The following is an 18837-nucleotide window of genomic DNA, read 5'->3' as shown; positions in this document are numbered from 1 at the left end:
TCCACACATGAGCTCTGGACTCAGGATAGAAATACCAATAAGCATATCTGAGTGCTCAGATACTGAGAAATACTAGGGAAATACAACAACCACCACAAAATAAAAAAGTCTTTTCCTGCCCTTGGAGAATCTGCAATCCACTCTGAACACCAGACATAAAAAAAAAAAAAAAAAAAATTTAGGAATTATAATTTACGTGCTTATGTGCAAAACAGAGCAAGGAATGTGAAGAAATAATAAGAGAGACAAATAAAAAGGAATAATAAGAAAAAGCTTCACAGAAGAAGTATATGAAAAAGAGTCAAGCTATATTTGAAAAGTAAAGATTTTTGACTGCCTGAAGAAGGAAGAGAATAGTTAGGGAAAAGAATGGCACACATGCAGAAAGAAGTCTGCATTGGGAATGAAAAAGGCTTATTAAAAGGAAGGAAAGAAGAAATGGGATTTTCTTAATGATAATTTAGTGGATTAACTAAATGGAAGCATGGAAGGAGAAAAATTGAGGCTTTTTCTCTGGTATTCAGAGTCATTACATATTGATGTTATGGGTTAGGAAACCTAAAGACATAAGGGGTAAAGGCATAAATTTTCAGTATTTAGTACCAACTCCATTCTAGGCACCCTGCAGGGTACTACAAAGGCTAAAGAATTATACAACATGTGACAACTGCTCTCAAAAACTAAATACTCTAACATAAAAAAATCAGAAATGGTATTTTAAGGCATGTTAAATTCAGCATTCTGGCAAGTAATACTAATTTCAAAAAAGGCAGAAACTTATAGAATTATCTGAGATTAAAAGTAACATTTTTGTCAAAGAAATAACAAATAAAGGTGACCAAGTAAAATATTAAGGAGAATAAGAAAAAGCTACAGCAATTCTCATGCTATGCTACATGAGAATATTACATTACTGTCTATTAATAATAGACAGTTATTTGATTATTAGTAATAACAGACAATTGTTCATTAGACAATTCTGAATATTGAAGGTTTTCTTATTTTTCAGACTTCTTTCATTCCATTAAATTTTTTGGTTGTTTTAGAGAGAGCACACACTCACTGTCAAACCCTCTACACACACCCACACACCTCTCACCCTCCTCACACATTCCCATACACAACTTCATAACCACACATACAAGCACACACACACGCACACACAAACCCTCTCACACAACCTCAAACACGCATATTCATACCCCAAACATTTTAACAACTCTACTCTACACATTCAAGACGCTATACAAATAACCTGTGCCAGCTCTGCTCATTACACTTCAAACATGCGTTTCTCACTGTCCCTCCCTATCTTTGTTCATGCCCCCTACCATCATCCTTCCTCCCTCACATCTCATTTTCCCATCTATCCAAATTTTAATTCATCTTTGAAGTCTCATTTTCTTTATGAAGCCTTCTAGGCTACTTTGCCTCTTGATTTTTCTTTGTCCTGGATTTCTTAGTTACTCAGTAGGTATTTAGCTGGTTTATCAGGCAGCTTAGCTTTTAAATATATACTGTAATATAATGTTTACTATTGATTTACATAGACTTCTCTCTTCAACTAGAATAGAAGCATAGGCCAAATCTTTCAGTTTTCTCTATCTATTTATAGCAACACAATAAAGAGCACACTACTTTCAAATGGCTGTTACCCTAAAAGCTATTTCACTCTTAGATCTGATCTTGTATAATAGTTCTCCAAACACATTTTATCCCTGGCTTTCTACAACTTGACAGTATCACACTTAAATTTAAACACATTCACACATAACAGAGTCTTGCAGTCATGAACTGGATACCGGCTTAAAAGAATAATCAGAAGGCCAGGATTAATAGTCAGCATCACTTTAAGAATGATGCAACATCAATTTTAACATTTTTACAAATGATCTGGAAAAAGCATGTGTATAACAAAAGTGCCAAACCTACAAGATTTCACTAAGAAATTCTGGATAGCAAGTTACCAACCCAAAAGATAGCAACTTTAGAAAGTTCTCCAATTGGTGAAAAAGTAGGTAAATATTAGATATTAGAATAATTTCTAATATTAAAGGAAAAATAATGCCAACTATCCTTATTAGATGATTATCACTGAGAAAAATTATCTAGGAGTCATCATAGACTGTTTTTAAAAAAATACGTTTAAAGATATTAAAAGACAAAAAGTACTGCTATATCCAAAAAGGGCAATATATTATGATAATCTTTAGGGAAGTAACTAAAAACAAAAACAAAAGCAAAAATGACTAAAAGCCGGCACATTTTTAAAAAAAATAACCATATCCTAACATGAGCACCAACTCCACCAGCACTGAGGATATAGAGATGAATTGGGCAAAATCTTTACAGATCTAACACAAAGAGAGAAAATGTAGTAGGTAGGATAACAATAAGTGTAAACAACACATGTAACAATAAAGTGTGATAGGAACAGAAAGAAGCACCTAACTTGCTAGGAAGAAAGGAAATGTAAAGAGGTCTCACAGGAATTGCAGGGGTACAGGAGTAGTTTGTAGGCAAAAAACAAACAGGTGGGAACACAGGAAATTATAATTTTTTTAGTGTTACAGGTTCAAAGTGGGAGGTAGTGAGTAACAGGAAACGAAGTTGGAAAAGAACAGTGCCAAGGAGTACTGAATGTCATGTTAAAAAGCTTGACCTTCACTCCGTATAGACAAAGAGAAGTCAGTGAGAGGTTTTAAACAATTGATTGCATCAGGGGCAGATCTCCACATTCACAACAGATCTCTTAGTTCCTGTGTTTTCCGTGGTTTCCAGTAAAGAACATGGAAGATAGGTTTTCATTTTAAATTTGCTTTGTTTTGTTTGGGGAGTGGAGAAGGGAATGGTCCATTAAAGGGAATGGTAAAGGTCAAACTAACACAATGGTAGTAGCAATGGATTCAAGAAATAGAGTCAAGAAATTTTCAGAATGCAGTATTTAGAGGGTTTAGTAATTGCATAGATTTGGGAGAATGCTTAGACTTAAGCGTTGAAAATGGCACCCAAATTTTTGGCTCTAAATGGCTTCAATTTTAATTTTTCTTCCTATAAGCTCCCTCATAAACCTACTCTTCAAGCACACAATAAATATATGGACCCTAACTTTCTCTCCATCCCTATATATCTCTTCTCAGCCAATATTTCTTGAAAAAGTAACAGACCACAGCTGAATTCATCTCCTCATCAACAATTTACTCTTCATCTTCTGCAACATGGTTTTTGTCTCTACCACTCCACTGAAACTTCCATTGCTAAAGTTTACACATAACTTCCAAATTGACAAATCTAGTGGCAACTTTCCAAGCTCTATCTTATTTGATCTCTCTTGGCACTGTCAATATTCCCTCCATCTAGATTTCTTATCATGAAACGATATCTGTTTTTCTGGCCACAACTTGTTCTCTTCCACAGTTTCTTCTTGTCCTCTCTCCCTGCCCCAGAGACGTTAGTATTGCACGTAGTTTATAATCATTAGGTCTCTTTTCATACTTCATTCTGCCTAAGTGATTTCATGCTTGTACTTCTATTGGATGAATATTCAAATCTACTTTTCCAGCTCAGATCTATACCACCAACTACTTATTTGATATCCCTATGAGAATGATCCACAAGGACTTTAAACTCAACATGATAAAAACAAACAAACAAACAAACAAAACACCGAAATGCATCTCTTTATGCTAAAGCGCTAATCTTAGGATAGCACTCTTCTGCTCAAAATGCGCCCCCCCACCACCACCACAACCTTCAGCACGAAGTTAACACTTCTCAGAAATCAACCCCTTCATTATCTGATCCCTACCTACCTCTGTAAATTCATTCCCCATCTCTTCCCCAAGTCCTGACACATGCCTTATGATATAGATTTCCTCAACTAATTCCACTTTCCCAAACAGGTATCAAGTATTCACACACCCACATAAATTGTTTCTTTTGCATATGGCCCAGAATTCTTGGCTCCTTTAATCCTTTACTAAAAGTATGGCCCCTTAGCCAACAGCACGGCATTACTGGAAACTTGTTAGAAATGTGAACCATAGGCCCTACTCCAGACATAGTGAATCAAAACCTGGAACAGGTCTGTTAGTGATTCATATCCATGTTAAAGTCTGAGAAGCAGTGCTTTAATCTATCATGCTCACTATAGCAGGTATCACGGAAAAGGGCAAATCTAGCACAAGTCACTTTCAGAGCCTTAGTCTAAATCATTCCCTCACACACCTTCCTCCCATCTGATTCCTCCCCACTTTTGACTGACTAGTAATAGATCTTGTTATTAATTTTTCTGTTCCATACTGGTCTCTCTATATACAGATTTAATGTTTACTACAATTCTGCTGGCAATGACACTGGCTTCTCTGGACATTTCTCACTCTCTGACCTGGCTATATGTCCTCAGACCTTGGGGATTATCAATTCTGGGAGCTGTCTCATCACCAGGAACAGACCTCTTAAAGCTTGAAGCAGACAACATTAAATATTCCTCCCACTTTATTCACCTAGTGAACTCCTAATCGTCCTTTAAAATTCATCTAAAGATTCATTTGAAGGGAACTATTTCCTGACCCCTCCAAACTGAATTAGGCCACCCTTATTTTTGTAATCCCTAGGCATTATAATATAGATACAATATACTGGATAACTGTTAGCTTACTAATCATTTTCCTCCAAATAGGATGCGCGTCCTCTAGGATAAAGACTGTATCTTACTCATCTGTATATCCCTACTCCTGACATATACTTAGCCATTTACGAGATGACCAATAAATAAATCTAGAGCTCAAGCGGAGGAAGAATCAAAGTCAGAAATGTAACTTTGGATATCACATTTAGTTAAAAAAAAAAAAGTCAAGATGATACTGCAAAGGTTCCCAGATTGTAAGCTCTTATAGCAATCGCATCTATTCAGGAGGTGTAACAGTTAATTCTAAATTCTGAGATACTGAGCTGTTTGTATATAACAAGGTCTTTCCCAGAAACTTCAGATTTTTATGTGACACCTGAGACTCAGAGTTAGAGCTCTGAAACTATGAAAGTGAGCACTTTATACAGGAACTCTTTAAAAAGTCAAAAAAGTGATTAGACATCAGTAGAGATATGAATGAAGCTGATCTGGATGGGACTATGGTATACCAGAAGACTAGGTAAAGGATGATATCATCCATATTTTAAAACTTCAACTTCTATGTGAGACTAACAGGAGAGATGCATATTTGGAGCAAAATTTATACTTTGGGTAGTGCATTTCCTAATTTAACTTGTATGGTCAGTTTAGTTAACATCATAAGTACATGGAATCTTGAATAGGGCATGAGATTTTGTTAGTTTGTCTAGATTAGTGTGCTGCTCCAATAAATCCCAGAGTGATTTGGACAGTGAATAAAGAAGTATTTGCAAAGTCCCCTTCGGGGAATGAGGAGAAAGGGGAAAATGCTCAACCTCCCCATTTGGAGAACTTCTGATATTCTAGCAAACAGCTGGGACAGCCAAATCAATAGGCCAAGCCCTTGATCTTGGGGTTCACCCTACTGTGATGGTTTGAAAGGATGTATGTACCCTAGAAAAGCCATGTTTTAATCCTAATCCCATTTTGTAAAGGCAACTGTTTCTTCTAATTCCTATTCAGTACCGCATGTTTGAAACTGTAATGAAATCATCTCCCTGGAGATGTGATTTAGGGAGTCACATCTTGATGTGATCTTGAGTGATCAAGAGGGGCTGTTAAAATGGATTAGGTGGAGATGCGTCTCCACCCATTCGGGTGGGTCTTGATTAGCTTACCAGAATCGTATAAAAGAGGAAACATTTTGGAGAAAGAGAGATTCAGAGAGAGCAGAGCAGAATGACATAGTCATGAGAAACAGAGTCTACCAGCCAGTGACCTTTGGAGATGAAGAAGGAAAATGCCTCCTGGGGAGCTTCATGAAACAGGAAGCCAGGAGAGGAAGCCAGCAGATGATGCTGTGTTCACCATGTGCCCTTCCAGATGAGAGAGAAGCCCTCACTGTGTTCACCATGTGCCTTTCCAGATGAGAGAGAAACTGTGACCATGTTCACAATGTGCCCTTCCACTTGAGAGAGAAACCCTGAACTTCATCGGTCTTCTTGAACCAAGGTATCTTTCCCTGGATGCCTTTGATTGGACATTTCTATAGACTTGTTTCAACTGGGACATTTTCTTGGTCTTAGAACTGTAAACTAGCAACTTATTAAATCCCCCTTTTAAAAAGGGGATAAGCCATTCTGTTTCTGTTTTATTGAATTTCAGCCACTAGCAAACTAGAACAGATTTTGGTACCAGGAGTGGGGTGCTGCTGCGGTTTGCAAATACCAAACATGCTGGAACGGCTTTTTAAATGGATAAAGGGAAGATTTTGGAGGAGTTGTGAGGAGCTTGATAGAGAAGGCCTAGAATGCTTTGAAGAGACTGCTGGTAGAAATGTGGACTCTAAAGCTACCTGTGACGAAGCTTTACACAGAAATGAGGCATGTGTTATTGCAAAGTGGAAGGAAGGTGATCCTTGTTTTAAAATAGCAGATAATCTAGCAAAATTGACTAGTGGCTTTTGCTGGAAAGCAGATTTTAAAAGCCATGAACTTGGATATTTAGCAGAAGGGATCTCCAAATTAAATGTGGAAAGTGCAGTCTGGTTTCTCCTCACAGCTTATAGTGAAACGCAAGAGAGAGAAGCTGAGAACTGAACTCTTGAGTACAAAGAAACCAGAAACTGATGTCCTGGAAAATTCTGGGCTTCCAGGAAGGCAGACCCCAGAGAATAGTGCTCCATGTGAGGATATGGCCAAATGTGGGAACAGTCAGCCATCTCAGAAAAAGCCAGAATTGGACATGAGTTATCCAGGAAGGATTTGTGGAAACTCCTTATGTCTGATGGGCATGATTCAAGGCTACTACATAGAAAGTCAATGAGAGCGCTGTGGGACCTGTATAAACAGAGCTGCTGCCAGTCTGGACTGGGAGGTTCAGAGAAGGGATACATTGGAGGAAAAATAACTTCAGAGACAAAACCATGGAGGCTGAGGTCTGAAGTCAAGAAGTCTCAGGCCAGGAGAGCGGACCCACCCAAGCCCGTGGAGAGGGTGAGTTTGCCCCAAAGGCAAAGGATGGGCCTTTCACCTCATTGCAATGGAAAAGTCATGTTGCCTCAGGCCTTGGAGAGGGTGAAGCACATTCCTTGGGGGTTGGGAGAGAGCCTGGCTGCCACCATGTGGAAGGGCTGAGCATGTGCCCCGGGTGATGGCAGAGAGTCCAGGTGTGGCCCTCATGTTTGGAGAGCGTGGAGCCAAGAAAAAGGTGGTCTCCCCAATGTCCCCTAAGGTTGCATTCGGAGAGAGGCAGGCCTCTGCATAGGCCCTTGGAAAGGGTGGGACTGCTGCTTTCTAAAGCCCCGAAAACAAATGACTCTCAGACTTTAAAATCTAATGGACTTCTTGCTGCAGGTTTTCGAAACTGGATGGATCCAGTGACCCCTGTGTTCCTTCCTCCCTACGGAAATGGGTATATGTATCTTATGAATGTTCCCTCTTTTATATGTTGGCAGTAAAAAACATGTTCTGAGTTTTACAGGTCCAGAGCCAGAGGAGAATTCTGCCTTAGGATAGACCATGCCTGTAACTGACTTGATGAGATTTTATACTGATTCCAACTTTGTATTTAAATGTACTGTTACTGAAATGGTTTAAGGCTTTCTGATACTGTTATGGAATGAACGTATTTTGCATTTGGAAAGAGCATGTCTTTTTGGGGTCCAAAGGGTGGAATGTACCAGTTTGAATATGTGGTGAACCCCAGAAAAGCCATGCCCTTTAATCCTCATTCGATATTGTTGGGTGGGAGCATTTTGATTGTTTTCATGGAGACATGACCTACTCAATTGTGGGTGGAAACTTTTGATTAAATGATTTCCATGGAGGTGTATCTCCACCCATTGAAGGTGTAGTTGCTTACTGGAATCCTTTAAAAGAAGAAACATTTTGGAGAGAGACCCTTTTGTAGGCCACGAGAAAGCCAGCAGATGCCTCGATGTTTGCCATGTGCCCTTCCAGCTGAGAGAGAAACACTGAACGTCACCAGCCTTCTTGAACCAAGGTATCTTTCCTTGGATACCTTAAATCGGGTTTCTATAGACTTGTTTTAATTGGGACATTTCCTCAGCCTTAGAACTATAAACTAGCAACTTACTAAATTCCCCTTTTTAAAAGCCATTCTGTTTCTGGTTTACTGCATTCCAGCAGCTAACAAACTAGAACACCTATGAAACTTATTCCTGCAAAGGATAGGCTAAGCCTACTTAAAATTAGGCCTAAGAAGGGGGTGCAAGGATACTTCGATGTTAGAATTCTCACCTGCCATGGGGGAGACCCAGGTTTGACTCCCGGCCAATGCACTTCCCAAATGAACAAACAAAAAGAAACCAGCAAAACAAACAAACAAATCCAACAAATGGTGCTGCAATAACAGGATATTCACATGGAAAAAGATTAAATGTGACCCTGCCATACAGCATACAAAAAAAAAATTAGGCCTACGAGTCTCTCACACACACACACACCCCAGAGAACTTCTTTTGTTGCTCAGTAGTGGCCTCTATCTCTAAAAGAAGCTGGCACAGCAAATGAACTCACTCCCTCCCCCTCTATGTGGCACATGACTCCCAGGTGTGTAAATCTCCTTGGCAACGTTGAACAGAAATCCCAGGATGAGATGGGACCAGGCCTGAAGGGACTGAGAAAACTTTGACTAAAAGGGGGGAGAGAGAAATGAGAAAAAATAAAGTGTCAGTGGCTAAGAGACTTCAAACAAAATCGAGAGGTTATCCTGATGCATTATACAGATATACCCTTTTCAGTTTATGATGTATTGGAGTAGTAGAGGGAAGTACCTGAAACTTTATCTAGGGTGTGGACAGATGAGTAAAAAATATGGATAAAAAATAAACAAATAATAGGGGAAACAAAGGTTAAAATAAATTGGATAGATGGAAATACTAGTGGTAAATGAGAGGAAAGGGTAAGGTGTGTGGCATGTACGAGGTTTTTTTTTTTCTTTTTCTGGGGTAATGCAAAATGGTCAAAAAATGATCATGGTGATGAATACATAACTATATGATGATATTGTGAACCACTGATTGAGCACCATGTACGGAATATCTGTATGTTAAGAATGTATGTTTGTATGCTGTTTTATCAATAAAAATATTAAAAAAAAAAAAGTCAAGAATGAGACATGGGATTATTTCAGCAGGGGAGATGTATTGAGTAAGAATTCCACAGGCTGCAGTCTAAGAAACAGTAAGACTAAAAGGATGGCAGAATGGGTATTGAGAAGGTGAGGTGCTGGGGTCAGAAAGAACTGAGAGAGTAAAGGGACAAAATAATTCAAGAAGGAACAGGTCAAAGTCACAGAAAAATTCAAGTAGTAACCTAATACAGATAAAGAAGAAACCTTTAGATTAGACAGTTAGAAAATCAACATCTGAAAGAAACATTTCATTTATTTTAGGGTAAAAGTGGGCTGAAGAGAGAACACAGGTGCAGGTGTGGAATTAGTATAGAAACCTTTCAAGAAACTGGATAGTGAAAGGTAAGAAGGAGACTTTCACATCAATTTATTATTCAACAAATATTGAGCACCCTCTATGTTCTGGGCACTGGGCACTATGAATGCAGTGATAAGCATGATAGCTATAATCCCTATCCTCATGGTTGCTTTTATTTTAGCAGTAATAATTTCAGAAAGAAACAAGGCCAAGACAGATTCAAAAGAGCTAAATTAAGGAGAATCTAAAATGCATCCTTCACCTAGTCAAGTCTCAAAAGATAAACAGAGCTTTCAAAAAAAAAAGTCCTCTGGTGCCTGGTACTAGTAATTTTACTGATCAATGTGTCAAATTTTCTTGTATTTCATTTTCAGTTTTAAAATGTATACTATGTTTAAAGGATAAGGTTTAGCATTTCAAAGTGACTAGCTTCTTAAATACTCAAGGAGTTGCTACTCCTTCTGTAACAGCTCCATAGTCCCTGACATGTTGGGACACAATATATAACCCTTAATGCTGGATGACTCCAATTTTAGCTTGATTATGGAAATGATTTAATAATAGACTTTCTATAACTTCAGTCACCTAAATTCAAATAAAATATTTATGGAATTATTATTTATTTCCACTGTTTATTTGCCATTCTGTGTGTTTCAAACACACAAAAGTAAGAAAAGGGGTTTCTTTTCTTCCTACTCCTTTCATCATCTTTCAATTTTCTGCAAGCTAACTGATACATTAAAGCTATAGTAATAGAAAATTGAAATCCCTGCCTTTGGAAAAACAAAGTTATGTGTCATATAACTTTTTCAATGTATCATAATAGGAATGTACACCAGAGAACCACAAATTGAAAAGCCAAAACCATTCACACTTAATCTAACATGTTCTTCCTCACTCACCCAGCATGGGCAACAAGCATTAAATAAACAATTAACTACCATTATCAAATGAGTCAAAGAGTACCTGGGCTTGTTTTCTTCAACATGCACAAGTTTAAATTAATTCAAGTTCTCTGAATCAAGATATAATCACTTTTAAAAGGTGTCTTTACTTTGACTATTTGATCCACTGATTACCCAAGTGATTATTTTTGCAGCTCTCCTTAACTTTGAAATTATTTCTAAATTAAAAAAAAATTGTAATCATTTAGAAAACTATAAAGCATTATATAAATGAAGAGTTATTTTTTTTCCCAGAAGTGGTGATATTAAGATATCAAGAAAATAAAACGAGGCACACATCTGGAAACTTCAGTTTTTCCCTAACATGCCCATCCTCCTTTATATCTATCTCATTTGGGAAAGAAGGTTTTGAGGTGCTCTCATTTGGGAATGACGTACTGCTCCACTGTATTTTATAATTTTCTAAATAGATCCCCTCAAATATCTCTATATAAAACAATACCACCAAATTACAAAAGTAAAAATGTTAGCATTCTTCCCTGAAAACTAACTGATGTTCTAGAATTAAACCAGAGTAAAAAATAAACAGATAATATAATTATAAATAAAACAAACACACCATTTGGATCATGAACAAAACAACATGGACATCTACAAAAGCATAAAGTCTCACTAAATATACTGGAATGCTCTGGTTCACTTGGTTTTAGATTCACTACATTGTAATGTGTTCAAATTCAGCAAATAGTTTGAAGCAACACACTATTCTAGGCATCACCAGCATCAGCAACTAATATATATTGAGTTACTTCATGCTTACTACATACATGCCAGGCATCACCGAAATCACTTTGCATATATTAACTCAATGATATTTTATAACAACACTGTAAAACAGGTACCATTTTTATCTCCATTTTTCATATGAGGAAACTGTGGCACAGAGAGGTTAAGTAATTTGCCCTTGGTAACAGCCAGAAAATGATGGAGCCAAGATACAATACCAAGCAATCTGACTCCAATGATCTTAACTTACAAGCAACACTAACTTAATACTACACTGAATGAATCTCAAAGAAATTAGAGCCAGCTGTTATATTTACATATCAACAAGCAATTATAATATAGAATAGTGAGCAATACACAGAGGTAAGCAATGGGGCCGAAAGATAGCATTTAAGTCTTCAGATATTACTAGTGGAAACTAATTCCATATGGGTTAGTAATTTCCATTGCAGAAGCAAGAATCTCAACTCAGGCTGGGAAAGAAGAACACATTTTATAAGGTATGCCATCTTTGCATTCAATTAAACCAGGAATCTGTCTCTTAGGGTTTTTTTACTTTTCTAGTTAAGAACAGCCTTCCCATCAATCCTTTTCTCCTCAAGATAATTTCAAATCAGGTTAGAGTTCAGAATTAGCCCGAATTAGTTTTCACCATACTTGTTAACTCAATATATAAAAGAAACTAGATGATTTAAAGACACATATTATGACTTTTAAGTACTTATATTTGGTAACTAAATCTGGACTAACCAAATGTTGCTTAATGGACACTTTTTCTTAAGAGAATTACTTTTAATTAGCATATCAAAGCTACTAGTCTCCAAAGCCAAGAATGCTGTTTGTAACACAATTTAAAAAGCAGGTCCTGTTTTACTTACACCCACTAATAAACTGCCACCTGGGGTCAACCCTGCTGGGACCCAGGTGGCGTTGCTACTTCGGTTTCCCTCTTCATTCCCCGTACAGTTAAAGGCACGATTATGTTACTTTTCTCCACTAACCCTCAATTCTCAATTTTTTGTTATGTCTATTAATTAAAAGTCCATACTGATGGTAAGATATAAAGGAGCAGGGTTAGTAGTACAGAGGAAGAAAGAGAAAAAAGCAAGGCAAAATGATAGAGCCTCCTCCTCTCTTATATATTGCGTCGTTCTTCATATAGGATCCCTAACCATTTCCTTCACTCCTTTCCAGTGGTCCTAATCTTATTACTTTAGTCAAACCATTGTCTTAAGAAATCAGGTGAGCTACCTGAATTGGGACTTTTTTCCCCGGTGAAACAAACTGAAGTCATGCATGGCTTCTTTTCCTGCAAGGAGAACATGGCATAATGGATGAAGCACATATTCTAAACTACTGTCAAGCCTCTGTTTGAATCTCAGTTATGAGGCTTATTAGTTTTATGATCCTGTTTTTTCATCTTTAAAACAGGTAATTTCCTCATAAGGCACAGCACCAGAAACACACTATAGCAGGCAGTGAAGAGGTTTTTTTATATTTTTCATTTGGCTCTTATATACAATAACGGAAAATTCCAGGATCAGTGTGGTAGTTAGGTTCAGGTGTCAAGTTGCCTAGGTGATGGTGCTTAGTTCTATTGCTGTGGACCTGAGACAATAGCATGTAAACGTCATCTGTTGCTGATTACGTCTGCAGTCAGCTAGGAGATGTGTCTACTGCAATGAATGATGTTTGATTTAATTGCCTGGTGCTTAAATGAGAGAGTTCAACGTAGCACAGCCAAAGCATTCCTCTTCTCAGCACTCACAACTCAACCCAGGCCTTTGGAGATGCAGAAGGGAATCACCCCGGGGAAAGCTGTTGGAACCCAGAGGCCAGCAGAGACCGCCCTGTGCCTTCTCATGTAAGAAAGAACCTCAGTTGAAAGTTAGCTGCCTTTCCTCAGAAGAACTATAATGTTAACTAAAGAGTATATAATACTCTTTTATTGAAAGCCAATGCATCTCTGGTGTGTTGCATTCTGGCAGTTAGCAAACTAGCACAATCAGTATCTCAAGTCCTGTAGAATACAGCTTTGATATTCTCCTGACCAAAAACCACATTAAGAAATACATTTTTCACTGTGACCCAGTACATACACACATATAATAATATTACCCTATTTATGAGTCATTCTAATATTTCCTATTTTATTACTTTCTTACTTTCTCCAATGGGTTAGGACCTACAATTTGAAAACAAACTAACTTGCACTCTATCTCTCCCCTCACCCTTCTGCCATGCTCTCCCCTTTCTAATCAAATACATAAAGCTCTTTTTACACATATTCACAAAGCTGATCCTCTAATTCATATGAAATTTCAAGGGCCCCCAAGTAGCTAAAACAATTTTGAAAAAGAAAAAGTTAGAGGACTCACATTTCCCAATTCCAAAACTTTAACTACAGTAACCAAAACAGTGTGACACTAGAAGAAGGACAAATAGACCAATGGAATAGAATTGGGAGTCCAGAAATACACGCACACATCCGTGGCCACTTGACTTTCAAAAAGGGTGCCAAGTACATGCAGTGGGGAAAGATGTCTCTTCAACAAATAGCGCTGGGAATACTAGATTTCCACTGAAAAACGAAAGGAAGTTGAACCTTTCATACCTCACACTATATACAAAAATCAGCTTGAAATGGACCAAGAATCTAAACATGAAAGCTAAAATCATAAAACCCTTATGCTATAGGGACAAATCATCATAACCTTGCATAAGACACCAAAAACATGAACAATAAAAGAAAAAAATAGATGAGTATGTGTGGTAGTTAGATTCAGTTGTCAACTTGGCCAGGTGAAAGCACCTAGTTCTGTTGCTGTGGACATGAGCCAATGGTAGGTGAATCTCATCTGTTGCTAATTACATCCGCAGTCGGCTAGGAGGCGTGTCTGCTGCAATGAGTGACGTTTAACTTAATTGGCTTGTGCTTAAATGAGAGAACGCAATGTAGCACAGTCTAGCAGCTCAGCATTCCTCATCACAGCACTTGCAGCTCAGCCCAGGCCTTTGGAGAAGTCACCCTGGGGAAAGTTGTTGGAACCCAGGGGCCTGGAGAGAAGACCAGCAGAGACCATCCTGTGCCTTCCACATAAGAAAAGAGCCTCAGTGGAAGGTTAGCTGCCTTTCCTCTGAAGAACCAACAAAATAAATCCCCTTTTATTAAAAGCCAATCCGTCTCTGGTGTGTTGCATTCCAGCAGCTAGCAAACTAGAACAGAGTTGGTACCGGAGAGTGGGGTGCTGCTACGGTTTGCAAATGCCAGATCTGTTGGAACTGTGTTTTGGATGGCTAAGGGGAAGACTTTGGAGGAACTGTGAAGAGATTGATGGAGAAGTCTTGGAGGGCTTGAAGAGACTGTTGGTGTAAATGAAACCACCGCCAGTCTTGACAAAGGAGGACACAAAAGGGAGAGGTTGGAGTTTGCAGAGTGAGAACCATGGAAGTTCGTGTCTGAAGCCAAGAAACCTCGGCCAGGAGAGTGGGCCCACCTGTATGTGTGGAGAGGGTGAGTCTCCCCTCTCATTGCAGTGGAATAGTTGTGCAGCCTCGGGCCTTGGAAAAGGCATAGCACGCTCCTTGGGGGACTGGGAGAGCCTGGCTGCCACCATGTGGAGGGGTTGAGCGTGCGCCCCAGAAATGGCAGAGAGCCCAGGGGTGGCCCTGATGCCTGGAGAGAGTGGAGCCCAGAGGTGGTCTCCTCGATGTTCCCCAAGGTTGATTTGGAAAGAGGCCGGCCACTGCATAGGCCCTTGGAAGGGGTGGGACTGCCACTTTCTACAGCCGAAGGATAAATGACTTTCAGACTTGGAAATCCAATGGTGTTTGCCTGCAGATCTTCCTTCCAATTTCTCCCTATGGAAATGAAAATCTGTATCCTTTGACTATCCTCCTTTGCATATTGGCACCGGACTTATTTTGAGATTCACAGGTCCACAGCCAGAAGAGAATATTTTGCACCTGTTTAAGGTGATGTGAGTAGCTGCCAAGTTGACAAGGGGTGGACATGTGGTAGTTAGATTCAGTTGTCAACTTGGCCAGGTGAAAGCACCTAGTTCTGTTGCTGTGGACATGAGCCAATGGTAGGTGAATCTCATCTGTTGCTAATTACATCCGCAGTCGGCTAGGAGGCGTGTCTGCTGCAATGAGTGACGTTTAACTTAATTGGCTTGTGCTTAAATGAGAGAACGCAATGTAGCACAGTCTAGCAGCTCAGCATTCCTCATCACAGCACTTGCAGCTCAGCCCAGGCCTTTGGAGAAGTCACCCTGGGGAAAGATGTTGGAACCCAGGGGCCTGGAGAGAAGACCAACAGAGACCATCCTGTGCCTTCCACATAAGAAAAGAGCCTCAGTGGAAAGTTAGCTGCCTTTCCTCTGAAGAACCAACAAAATAAATCCCCTTTTATTAAAAGCCAATCCGTCTCTGGTGTGTTGCATTCCAGCAGCTAGCAAACTAGAACACCTTATGCTATAGGGACAAATCATCATAACCTTGCATAAGACACCAAAAACATGAACAATAAAAGAAAAAAATAGATGAGTATGACTTCACCAAAATTAAAAACTTTTATACATCAAGAAAGCAAAAAGACAATCTACAGAATGGAAGAAGATAGCTGCAAATTATATATCTGATAAGAGGTTAATATTCAGCACATATAAGCAACTTCTACAACTCCATAACAGAAAGACAAATAACCAATTAAAAGATGGACAATAGATATTTTTACAAAAAAAAAACAATTAAAAGATGGAATAGATATTTTTACAAAGAAAATACACAAATGGTCAATAAGCATATGAAAAGCAGCTCAACATGGTTAGCCATTAGGGAAATGCATATGGAAACTATAAGAAGATACCACTTCAAACTCACAAGGATGGCTATTATTTTAAAAAGGAAAATTAAAGTGTTCAAGAGGATGCAGAGAAATTGGAACACTCGTGCATTATTGGTGGGAATGTAAAATGGTGCAGCCATTGTCGAAGGCCTTGCTCCAGACCCACACTGTCCAAGAGAACTCTCTGTAATGATGAAAATATTCTCCATCTGCACAGCCCCACATGGCAGCTGAGCACTCAAAATGTGGTGAGTGTGATGGAAGGAGTGCAGGTTTAATTTTATTTCATTTCTAAACAGCTTTATCAGGGTATGATTGACATATAAACTGCACATATTGAAAGTAAATAATTTGATACGTCTGGGCATAAACCTGTGAAACATTAACACAGCCACCCCAAAGTTTTCCCATGCCTTTTTTTTTTTTCATTTTTTTTTTTCTACATGGGCAGGCACCGGAAATCGAACCCGGGTCCTCTGGCATGGCAGGCAAGCATTCTTGCCTGCTGAGCCACCGTGGTCCGCCCTTTCCCATGCCTTTTGATAACCCCTCCCAAAGGGACACTAGTTCCAAAGGGTTCCGAGGTTCAGCCCAGTGCAAGTGAGCACTTTAGCTGAGACTCTTCACCAAGGATTAGAGAATCTTCACCAAGAAAACTCACCTTTCCTCGCCTCCAGCCAACCCTGTGACCTCTCCATCATGCACACACTGAGGACCCCATGTTGGAAGTAAGTGCAACAAACATCCACCTCAGATGGTTCCTCAGAAAGTTAAATATGGAATTACCATATAACCTGGCAAGCCCACCCCAGGTATATACCCAAAGAAATTGAAAAGATGGACTCAACTTTCATAGCAGTGCTGTTCACAACAGCCAAAAGGCAGGAAAATAAAACAGTTGTCCTCAACAGAGAAATGAATAAACAAAATGTGGTACATACAGACAATGGAATATAATTCAGCTGCAAAAAGGAATTAAGTTCTGATATAAGCTACAACACGGATAAACTTGGAAAACATTATGCTAAGTGAAATAAGAAAGGCACATAGGGACCAATATTGTATGACTTCATTTACATGAAATGTGTAGAGACAAACTGGGGAGACAGAAAGTAGATTAGAGGTTTCGGGGGGATATGGGAAAGTTGTCACTTGGTGAGTATAGTATGTTGCTAATTTTTGTAAATTTCTGAACTTAAAAAGAAAAAAATCAACTTATTTTTAGTCTTGCCATCACACCACTCTATTGGAGCCCCCAGAAGCTTAGAGATGGCTACTTCCCAGAATGTAAAGTTCAGCAGGCAGAGAAGACAAATCAGGGAAGAAGGAAATTTTGATAATGCTGAGGAGAGTGCCGGTGTTCTTTCTGGACAAACAAGGAAAACTAAATCCATTTTCCTTAGAGACAGTGTTATTCCTGGGGTAAAACTGTATTGCTGAAACACAGAACACAGGAAGTAAAACTGGCTTGTGCACTGGTCTTGGCACTTAATCAACACATATAACAATGATTCTATAAGAAAATACTTCCTAGGTTCCAAGCAAACTTTTTGGAACACAATATATTTCTAAGTTGGAGGAGGGATGCTACCAATACAATATTCTTTGTCAGAGACAGGCAAACTATATAGCCTGTAGGTCACATTCAGTCTGCAGACTGTTTTTGTAGAGCCCCCTAAAAAATGGTCTTTATATTTTGAAATGGTTGAAAAAAATCAAAAGAATATTTTGTGATACAAGAAAGTTATATGAAATTCAGATTTTGGTGTCTAATAAATAAAGTTTTATTGGAACACACTAATAGTCACTCATTAACAAAATATCTATTGCTGCTTTCATGCAACAAATGCCAGAGTTCAATAACTTCAACAAAGGCTGCCTAAAATATTTACTATCTGGCTGTTTAAAAAAAAGTCATGGACCCATGTCCTACGTGCTTGAAAGTATTCAATATTCATTTACAAATATTTATTAAGCACCTATTTTGTGCCAGGCACTGGGGAAACTATAGTGATGAAGACAGATAAGTCTCCTTCATAAGTATTAATGGAAGGTAAAAGAGAAAAAAGCTCAGGAGGAGTTAAAAAAATACATGGCTTCTAGGAGAAACCACCAGAGGACCAATATGGCAAAACATAAGGTTGTAGATGGGCCATATCATGCAGTGCCTTGTAGGCTGCTGTAAATAATAAACATTTCTCTAACATTTTATATGCAGTTGTTTACAGATTAGGCCCTTTATTCACAACTTAAAGATAAATGTGTATCCATAAAGCACCACAAATCCTGAGTCAGAAGTGTAATTATAGTTCAGTTGAACCCGTCCTGTTGCTTTCTACTCCAAATAATTAACATATCTGATTTAACATTTTGAAGTTTAAAGAGTTTCATATATATATATGAAACATATATATAACACATATCATGTATGTGTATATATATATTTTTTTTTCAAGGTAAAAGATAAATGTATGTTTATTAGACTCCTAAGAGCTCCTTGTTATAAAGACTTTAGTTTAATAACTTTTAATTACAAAAGCAATACTCATCAGAAATAATTATAAAATACATTTTAAAAAGAAGAAAATAAAGCCATAAATTCACCACTAGAGAGAGGAAATCATTCATATGTACCTATGTAGTCTTTCTAGACCATGTATGTGTATATATATATGTATGTATTGTGTGCATGCCCTCACTTCTGTGTGTAGCCTTTCATCCCCACTGTAATCTT

The 18837-nt window shown here is 38.4% G+C and overlaps 1 protein-coding gene across 2 annotated transcripts in view; it reads right to left on the bottom strand.

Annotated features, from left to right (window-relative positions):
- ACVR2A (activin A receptor type 2A) overlaps positions 1 to 18837 on the bottom strand; it is an 89843-nt gene that overhangs the window by 57518 nt on the left and 13488 nt on the right. The window contains exon 1 of one of the 2 annotated variants that reach the window (XM_077153727.1): positions 12506 to 14487. The exons of the other annotated variant lie outside the window; for it this stretch is intronic. Coding sequence (XP_077009842.1) covers positions 12506 to 12599 — 94 coding nt within the window. The 5' untranslated portion in view covers positions 12600 to 14487. Of the gene's footprint in view, positions 1 to 12505; positions 14488 to 18837 lie in introns of those variants that run through there. 2 annotated transcript variants of the gene reach the window in all.

Source organism: Tamandua tetradactyla, chromosome 3, assembly GCF_023851605.1.
Source record: "Tamandua tetradactyla isolate mTamTet1 chromosome 3, mTamTet1.pri, whole genome shotgun sequence".
Classification (NCBI taxonomy): domain Eukaryota; kingdom Metazoa; phylum Chordata; class Mammalia; order Pilosa; family Myrmecophagidae; genus Tamandua; species Tamandua tetradactyla.
This window is presented reverse-complemented; position numbering and strand designations above follow the sequence as displayed.